The 10,266-nt window shown below is 34.1% G+C and overlaps 1 protein-coding gene across 1 annotated transcript; it reads right to left on the bottom strand.

Annotated features, from left to right (window-relative positions):
* Nucleotides 3,513–4,295, bottom strand: LOC107639514 (pathogenesis-related protein 2-like). Its single transcript, XM_016343036.2, has 2 exons — nucleotides 4,019–4,295; nucleotides 3,513–3,929 (listed from the first exon to the last, which is right to left on the bottom strand). Exons 1-2 carry the CDS (start codon nucleotides 4,194–4,196, stop codon nucleotides 3,634–3,636), a joined length of 474 nt encoding a protein of 157 aa, XP_016198522.1. The 5' UTR covers nucleotides 4,197–4,295; the 3' UTR covers nucleotides 3,513–3,633.

The raw sequence follows: 10,266 nt of genomic DNA, 5'->3' as shown, positions 1-10,266 counted from the left end.
ATAAAAGATAAAAGTCTTCAATGTTAGAAAGAAAAAAGATTAATATTTGGAACAAATTTAATATTTGTTCTGTTCTTGTATTCATCGTGTGATCGATGTATATCTTGATTCTTGACTGTAAGAAAATTTAGCTTATTATTTTTTTTTTCTTTTGGAAATGAGTTATATTTTGTTTTTATCAAATACAGAGAGTTGAAGTAGGTACTTATAAAACTATTGTAACACTTAAGTCAGTAAATTGTATTGAGTTAAAAAATTAACTAAATTAATTGATGATGATAAATACTATTTTTGGGCATTTATCTAACTAATGTTAATTATTTGTAATTAAGTATTGCAGGCCACAAATCAATACAACAGTCTAATTGGATGAAATTAAAACAAGGTCGGTAGGCTAATAATACAAACGAAACCCAAAAAAGAAACAAAACTGAAAAATTAAGACGGGCCAAATGAAATGATCAGATCCAAACCCGATAACAAATAATTTCCTCTCACTTGTTTTTCACCAAATCAACGTTCACTTTTTTCCTCTTGGTCAGAAATCACAGAAGAAATAGAGAGAGCTTCTTCCCTAAGCTAATCACCAAAAAAGCAAGAAAGAGAAAGATTAAGCTTGAAAGACAGATATCTAATCAACCATTTCAAACCACATCAAGCTAAGACAGAGCTAAAAGGTAACCCAATTTCTTATGCATGCATCATATTTTCTTCTCCTCTTCCCAACTCTCTGCTCAGTCCGAAATGGGATACATGAAAAAGATGTTGTTTGTTCTTCACTGCTGTGTATCTACGGTCACAAGTGAGTCTTAGGGACCAAGTATCTTCTCAATGGCCAAGATCTGGGTTTACCATTGAGGATATATGTTTTATGCTTTCCTATGGTTTTCGGTCAACAAAAGAAGGTCAGAACCAAAGTTTCTATTCTGAGGATTAATGGGAAAAAGTGAGATGGTGGGTTAGTGAAGCACAAGCCTCAAGAAGTTGACCTAGGGAGAGCAACCCAGCAATATGCAAGGAGATAAAAGAAGATTTTTTTTCATTCAGAAAATAATGGGAGATAACCCAGAGTATTGAGGTTTTGTTCTGCAAAGAAGCTCTCTGAAGAAGTTCATCTACTTGGACAATGTTTTCTTTCAAAGAAGCATTCCGCCAAGAAAAAAGAACTGAATCAGAGACATGCAAATCTGGTTTATCACACAACAAATAGGCTATTGAAGAGTCCATCTCCTTCATGTTTTACAGATTGTAATTTACTTTTCAATGTTTATCTTTCTGTAATTTCTAGAGTGAAAAGGCATATTGAGAGAGGTCAAGTAAAAGCCAATGAGTGGAAAGAGATTGAGTGATACACTTGAGAAAAAATTCTAAAGTTATTTCAGATTTTTTTAGGTAAGTCTTTGTCTTGTTTCTTATACCTGTGAGGTATCCCTTAGTTAGGTTATCACTAAGAGTGAAGAGTTAAGTATTAGCATAGCCAAAGTCAAGTTAGGTTAGAACTTGAGGGTGAATGGATTGTGTCAATCCTGTAGAATTGGTGTATGTAATACTTTAACTACAGTAAAAATTCCACCACTGTTGTGGTGGAGACTGGATGTAGGTTGCATAGCACAAAGCAACCGAACCAGGATGCATGATGGTGTTAGCTCTTCTCTTTTCTGCTCTGTTCTGTTTTTTGATACTCATGAGACAAAAATAAATTGTCTCATAAATTTTTTGCTGCTGAGTTCAAACAGAATCAGAATTAAAAGTTTGCTGTAACGGATTAATCCAGTAACATAAAAAATAGGCATAAATTCAATCCCCTTCTCTAAGCCTACTACAACCTTTAAATTGAATTTTTTTTTGAGTTATAATGAATGGAATTAAAAATAGATCTCCTTTCTATTTTTGAGTTTTTTCTTATAAATTATGAGTTTACCCTTTTTCAATCTTCAGTTATTTATCTAGAAATTAATAATTATAATGAAGGCGATAAATTATTTATTCATTATCGACTTATAGTATTGATGTGGTTGTTTTATCTAAGATGTACTTTGGATTTAACCGCATTATAATCACCGATCATGTTTTATTCTATTTAAATATTGCTATATCAATATGGTCTGCCATATTGTTTTTCTTATGTTCTTTTCTTATATAATTAATGTTCATCCATCTTTTTAAGAAAAAAATCACGTAATTTTGTTTAATGCACAACTATCAAGAACCTTGGAATTTAAAGTAATTTAAAAATAATAGCAATATATATATAATTCTTAATTAATAAAGAGAGATAATAAAATTAAGTGGTACTTTTTATGGTTTAGGATGGAGAGGATGAATTTTAGTAAGAAATAATTTTTTTAAATTTAAGAGTTAGTCTTTACTATTTTTTATTCTATTTTTGTGGAAGATTAAAAAGGAGAATGACTTGGATCAATTGAGAGACCTTAAGAAAGACTAAAGCGAGAGGTAGACTCCGTTTTAAGGATCTGAGGGCGCACAATCGAAAAGTCTAAGAACTAGTAATTTTTGTATTTTTTTGGCTAACACCTAATTATTAAAATAAAAGTGAGTGATCTCCCACCATTAGATGTAATCTCACATCTTTAAAAATATTATTGATGGCCAATTGATAGTTACAAAACACCAAAATTACTGTCCCTAGCATTTTTCGCACACAATTTGATCTTAATGCCATGACTTGTACAATGTGGATTTGATAATATTTTGAATTCAACGTTGATGGACCACTTTAATTTGATATATCAATTTAACAGAAAAAAAATGGAAAACCGATCACATCATCATCGTTATTATTACTAGTGTCACCTGTGGACAGATTATAATACATATATAACACCATGGTTCTGAAAATTGAACCGGACCGACCGGTTCAATCGGAAAAATCGGAAACCAGTTACTTAGCCGATCCGGGTAATCTAAAAAACCGGATGGCAAAGAACCGGTTAAAAAACCGATCAAACCGGCAGTTAACCGGCAAATTAGGTAATTTCATAGACAGAATGCTTTAATTTTGTGAAGTGATGGTGACTTTTAATGATAAATTATGAATAATTTATTTTGTGAAATTGTTAAATTTTGAATTTTATTAGTTTAGAAATGATTGAATTTAAATTTTTAAAATTATGTATTGAATTTTTTATGATTTTACTCTATATTTAATTAAACCGGTTCAACCACGGTTCAACCCCAGTTGAACCATTGAACCATTGAACCAGTAATTCGACCGGTTCGATAACCGGTCTGGTTCTCGCAACCTTGTATAACACTACTTTGGATTTATAATTTTTTATTCAAGTAGAACCGAGTTTGATAACTATGCTAATTAATTCTATACTTTGATTGTAAAATCTAAATATAAACTATTGATATAAAATGGGATAAAATATGACTTTTGAGCAAATAAGCTACCGAGTAAAAAGATATTTAGATGGTATAATAATCATTCAAATTTCTTTGATATTAAATTTGATTGATATGAAGCCCAGACAAAGCTACAGCAAAAAAACAAAGAAAAGTAACACTTATTTTTCTTATTACATGGAAAAAAACCAATTACTTGAAGCATGGGCACACACAAACATGCTCAAAAGAAAACAAGTGCATATGAAGATGGAGCAAAGTGTTCTAATATTGAGCAGGGTTGGCCAAAACGTAACCCTCAATTGCCTTGAAGAGAGCTTCGCCCTTGGCCTTACCCTTCTTCATGTCTTCCTCCTCTGGCTTCGCATCTCCTTTGGAGTGGAACTTCACACTCAGCTTCCCTATGGATCCTCCGTTGGGTCCTTCTACCAGCTTTGTCTCAAATGTTATCTTCTCCGCCGTGGGAGGCAGAGCCACTCCTCCAACCACGCTGTAGTTGTATGCATAGTTAGCCTCATCTATTGCCTCCACTTTGTGCAAGATAAACTTGGTTTCTCCATCTGCATATATATATCATTATTATTATTACAATTCACAACACATAATTATCAGATATATAGTATGTCTACTGAATTGAATAGTCACTGACCTTCGACAATGGTGAGTTTCTTGATGGTTCCAGGACCACCGTTTCCCTCCATGATTTCAACACTCTTGACGTCATCAATAATCTTAGGGGTGAGGGAGTCGGCATCCTTCATCGCATTGTAAAGCTTGGCGGGGGGCAGGGTGGAGGTGATTTCATCCTCGAAAGTGAAGACGGCCATGATTGTGAATTAAGAAGCTAAGAGAAGGAATGAGAAGTAGATGGTAAGAACTAAGAAGTGAGGTTAGGTTTGTAGTGTGTGGTTGATGAAGAGAGGAGTGGGTTGTATTTATAGGCATAGAATGGGGTAATGGGAAATGAGGATGGGATGGTGTGTATGTGAATGTGAAGTTATGAACGTGCTGACTCATTGTCAAACATTGCTATTTCGAAAGCATTGAAATTCAAAGAAAGCGTTCTGTTCCGTTAACATTGAATGTTTACGCATACTTGATGAAATAAATTATAGGGAAGTATTGAACGCAAAACCAGATGCAGAATGCGGTGGCATTTCAAGTTAGATCAAAATGTATAGACGCCACGCCCTTCTGTATCGATCATGTTAATGTGATCGATGTATATATTAATTTATCACTTTGATTATGATTATTCATTTCTAGATAAGTAGTGAAGATTGAAAAGGGGTAGTAACTCATCATTTACAAGAAACACTATAAAAAATTGTCAAAAAATATAACTCATAAAAACATATTCAACTTATTGACTTAAGTGTTAAAACAGTTTTGTAAGTACTAACCTCAACTCTCTATATTTTTTAAAAACAAAATATAACTCATTTTTAGAAGAAAATATAACTATTTATACATTATCCATTTATTAGGATTGATGTAATTGTTTTATCTAAGGAATACCCTAAATTTGACCTGATTCTATCCCGTTTATTAAAGACTTTATTCCGATTAGAACCTGTTCTGCACCGGATCGAGTAATTACTTGCCCTGTATCAAATAGGGGTTGAGCGGATATTCACGAATTCGATATTATTATTAATTTTAACGGTGAGAAACTTTAAAATTCAAAGTAATTTAAATATAATATCAATATATAATTTTTAATTAACAAAGAGAGATGATAAGATTAAGTGACATTTTTTATTGTTGGGAGTTATTCAGACAAAAACGTTTAAAATATTTTTTTTAAAAGATATTTTTTAGTAATTAAAATTTAATACATATAACTAATCAAACTGTGTTATTTTTTGTCGAAATTAGATCAGACAAATTAATTTGGTCAAAAAACTATTAGAGTATTAGCTAAGTTAGTAAAGTAATTTTCTATTATATTATGATTAGTTAGAGGGTAGATTAGTCTCTCTACTATGGCTTGTGTATATATGATATATATCATAACTTTACTCTTTGGAAAAACAGAGTTTTCTAATATTCATTCTCTAATATTCAATCCATCAAGTTTACCTTCTTCTCTCATTCTCTAACATTCATCTGCACTTTCTTCAATCTTGTTCCTCAAGATTCTAATATGGTATCAAGAGCTTAGGTTCTTGAAATATTTTTTCGTTTCACCATGGAAATCGAGCTCAACGACTCCACCACTAAAAAACCCCTCACTGTCATAGCTGACAAATTGAATGAAGACAACTATTCAACCTGGAGGTATCTCGCGTTACTCACCATCCAGAGTCTCGATTTGGAAGATCACTTAAACCCAGCGAAGATTCCTCTTCAATTTGTTACAGCAAAGAAAATCGCTACCGAATCGGCGGACTTCAAGAAATGGCGTCTCCGAGACCTAACCCTCACTACTTGGATCGTGGCATCCATGACCACTAACTTCAAAAGCAAGGTCATATATCTCACCAGATTTCATCTGGTTTGGGAAAAGATTGATGATTACTTCACCGCCGCATCCTTAGCTCGCATTCAAAGCCTCAAATCGCAGTTCAAGTCCGTGAAGAAGACGGGCACCGTACCTGATTATCTTGCTCAAATTCAAAAACTACTAGATTCTCTATTTACAATTGGCTATCATGTTCATGAGGATGACCACATTCAAGCTATTCTTGATGGTCTCCTAGATGAGTACACTGTCTACAGCGCTTCGGTAATGTTAAGATTGGGCTCCTTCAAGGTTGTAGAGGCTGAATCTTTCTTTTTAGCATTTGAAAATATGCTTGACAGACACAAGAATCCTGGAATAGCTATGCCGATGGCCAACTTCACTCAACCCTTCAACTTCAACAGAGGAGGAGGAGCAAGAAGAGGTAGAAGTGGAAGAGGCTTTCGAGGAGGTGGGAGGTTTGGATTCACGAATCAAAGACCCCAATGTCAACTATGCGGTCGTTCTGGCCATGTGGTGTGGAATTGCTATCATCGATTTGATACATCTTTTCAACCAAATATGGCTAATTCCTCTAATCAACTTCAGATACCGTATGGAAATTCCCAGCCACCACCTCCGTCTTCCACCTTTCATCAACCAAGAGCTTATATTTCTACACCATCATCCGTTAGTGAAGCTTATTGGTTCCCGGATTCAGGAGCAAGTCACCACATTACCCCAAACTCCAACAATTTACTCACTGCCTCTTCCACAAATCTTGATTTAGACCAGCTTTATGTAGGTAATGGGGCAGGTATACCGATCTCTTCTTCAAGTTCCTCTATTCTTTTTGACGCTTCCACTAACATTGCTTATTCTCTGAATGATCTTCTTCATGTTCCTCAAATTACGCAGAATCTATGAAGTGTTTCAAAATTTGCCTTTGATAACCATGTTTATTTTAAATTCTGGCCTGATTTTTGCCTAATTCATGACCAGGATACCAAGAACCTACTCCTACAAGGCAATGCTAGGGATGGAATTTATACCTTAGATAACCTTAGGATCCCAAGATCTTGGACTACTAGTTCTGAAATTGTTTGTAATAATGCTACTTTTCAGCAGCCTCAAACTAAATCCACTGTAATCAACACTGTGCCTATTTCTGATTTTAGTAATTCACATGTATTAGACTCGTGTTTGGATCCGGCCTTTAATTCTCTGGCAAATAAAAATAAAGATGTGCAATTATGGCACAAGAGGTTAGGTCATAGTGCTATTCAGACTGTTCTTAATCAAACTTATAATTTTTCTGGTTCTGCTACTAAATTTCAACATGTATGTGAAATATGTTCTATGACAAAGATGCATCGCTTACATTTTCCTGTCTCTGAAACTTGCTATACACAGCCCTTACAACTTGTTTTTGTAGACATTTGGGGACCAGCCCCCATGAACTCTAGAAATAAATTTCGATACTATATATGTTTTGTTGATGCATATACAAAATATACTTGTCTTTATTTGCTAACTAACAAATCACAAGCATTCGTTGCATTTCAAACTTATAAAGCTTTTATGGAGAAGCAAAGTGGTCACAAAATCAAAGCAATACAATCGGATAAAGGTATGAAATTTCTTTCAAAAGATTTTACTTTATTCTTGGCATCAGAAGGCATTTTGCACAGACAGTTTTGTGGTTACACACATCATCAACAAAGAAGTGTGGAAAGAAAACATAGGCATATCAAAGAGATGGGCCTCTCTTTACTTGCCACAGCTTCCTTACTCATGAATTTTTGGAAAGATGCCTTCATTAGTGCAGCTTATATCATCAATAGACTCCCTACGAAGGTATTGCAAGATAGAAGTCCTTTTGAGATGCTGTTTAATAAAAAACCATACTATAATTTCTTTAAAATTTTTGGTTGTGCATGTTACCCTTTCTTAAGACCGTATAATAAGGTAAAGTTTGCATATAAATCAGAACAATGTTTGTTTTTAGGGTATGATGCTAATCACAAAGGCTATAGGTGTATGGCAAAAAATGAAAAAAATATACCAAGCAAGACATGTTAATTTTAATGAATCTGTGTTTTCCTATAGTATTATGTTTTCTAAGTCTGATTCCTCTTCCAATAAGTCTGAATCTGTAGCATTGGCTGAGAATCCTATTTTTTATATCACTCCACCACCTAATACAGCCTCCTTCCCTCTTTTCCCTTCAACTAGTACATCGTCTCATCAATCTCTCGGCCAACCCCCTCATTTAGAACAACCTAACACTTGTCCATCCACTCCTACATCTACATCAAACACTTTATCCATCAACACAACTCCACATTCAGCATTTAGTACATCAGATTCATCTATACCAATTGGGGACATTGATATTGTCTTACCCCCTATCTCTCTGACTCCATCCCCACCCAATAACACTCATGCCATGGTAACTCTATTAAAATCTGGAATTACTAAACTTAGAGCTTTAGCTACCACAACTACTTCCAAACCTACAACCACTGATTTGATACACAACATCCCTAAGACTGTAGCTCAAGCTCTAGCCTCTCCACACTAAAAATAAGCCATGGACATTAAATTTCAAGCACTTATGAAGTGTCAAACATGGACTCTTAAAGAACCACCCCCAAATGCTACCATCATAGGAAGCAAATGGGTTTTTGCCATTAAAAAAGATCAATTTGGAAACATTCTAAGATACAAAGCTAGGCTAGTTGGCAAGGACTTTCATCAAACAGAGGGAATAGATTATGAGTAGGTTTATAGCCCGGTTGTGAGGCCTAGTACAGTTCGGGTTATTTTTAGTATTGCTGTCTCTTTAGGCTGGCCATTACGACAATTTGACTTTAATAATGCGTTTCTCAATGGTAAACTAGAAGAAACTGTCTATATGGCCCAACCACCAGGTTACTCTCATTCAAATTCATCCTTAGTTTGCTGTCTAAACAAGGCTCTCTATGGTTTGAAGCAAGCTCCACGAGCTTGGTTCAATACCTTGGCCAAAACCTTAGCCAAATTTGGATTTAAGAATGCTAAATCTGATATTTCTTTGTTTATTAAATATACTTCCTCTTCTGTTGTTTACTTAATTGTGTATGTTGATGATATTATCGTAACTGGTAATAATATGAATGAAATTAATACTCTCATATCTGATCTCAATAAAATTTTTTCGTTGAAAGATTTGGGACAATTCAGCTTTTTCTTGGGCCTAGAAGCAAATTATTTACCACAAGAAAATTTGTTAATTACTCAATCTAAATATGCATCAGAGTTGTTAAAAAGATCAGCTATGGAGGACTCAAGTCCCATGCCTACTCCTATGATATCTAGTCTTAAGATGTCTGCTAATGACTCAGAATTCTTTGATAATCCAAAACTATATAGGTCAATCGTAGGTGGCTTACAATATTTAACTCTTACTAGGCCAGATTTATCATACTCGGTTAATAAAGTATCTCAATATATGCACCAACCTACATTACACCATTGGAAGTGTGTGAAAAGAATTTTGAGATATTTGAGAGGAACTTTGAATCATGACTTATTCTTCACAAAGTCTACTGATTTTCGCTTACTTTTCTTTGCAGATTCTGATTGGGGTGGTGACTTAGATGACAGAAAATCTATTACAGGCTTTTGTGTGTATCTTGGCAACAATCTGGTGTCTTGGAAAAGTAATAAACAAACCAAACTCAGTAGAAGCAGTACTGAAGCAGAATACAGATCTATAGCTGCTGCACAAACTGAAATTATGTCTCTTCGATAGTTGCTCGAGGAGCTGCACATTCCTCAAAAAATCTCACCTACCATCTACTGCGATAACCAGTCCACTTGCGTATTAGCTGCTAATCCTGTCCTTCATAGTAGGTGCAAGCACTTGGAGCTAGACTTACACTTTATCAAGGATTTAGTCAACCGCAGAGAACTTTTTATCGTGCATATATCTTCAACAGATCAGATAGCAGATACTCTAACTAAACCTCTCTCCTTGCCAGCATTTCAGAAATTTAGAACCAAACTGAAAGTACATGACAGATCAAGTACCTCAGTTTGAGGGGGGTATTAGAGTATTAGCTAAGTTATAAAGTAATTTTCTATTCTATTATGATTAGTTATAGGGTAGATTAGTCTTTCTACTATGGCTTGTGTATATGATATATATCATAACTTTACTCTTTGAAAAAACAGAATTTTCTAATATTCATTCTCTAATATTCAATCCATCAAGTTTACCTTCTTCTCTCATTCTCTAACATTCATATGCACTTTCTTCAATCTTGTTCCTCAAGATTCTAATAAAATCAATGAACTAAATCTTGAACCGATCTAAATTAATATTTTTTTTATAAAAAATTATAATATTTCTATTATAAAAAATGACTAATATATATATATATATATATATATATTATACAAATCCTAAT

The sequence above is a fragment of the Arachis ipaensis genome, chromosome B01 (assembly GCF_000816755.2).
Source record: "Arachis ipaensis cultivar K30076 chromosome B01, Araip1.1, whole genome shotgun sequence".
In the NCBI taxonomy this organism is placed as follows: domain Eukaryota; kingdom Viridiplantae; phylum Streptophyta; class Magnoliopsida; order Fabales; family Fabaceae; genus Arachis; species Arachis ipaensis.
Note: the sequence above shows the minus strand (reverse complement) of the source record. Positions and strands in the feature narration are given on the sequence as shown.

Bases quoted from the DNA above. Each gene is read 5' to 3' on its own strand.
- LOC107639514 (XM_016343036.2), bottom strand. From the start codon at position 4,196: ATGGCCGTCTTCACTTTCGAGGATGAAATCACCTCCACCCTGCCCCCC. The intron at 3,930-4,018 runs GTCAGTGACTAT...ATATATATGCAG, and splicing joins GAAACTCACCATTGTCGAAG to ATGGAGAAACCAAGTTTATC.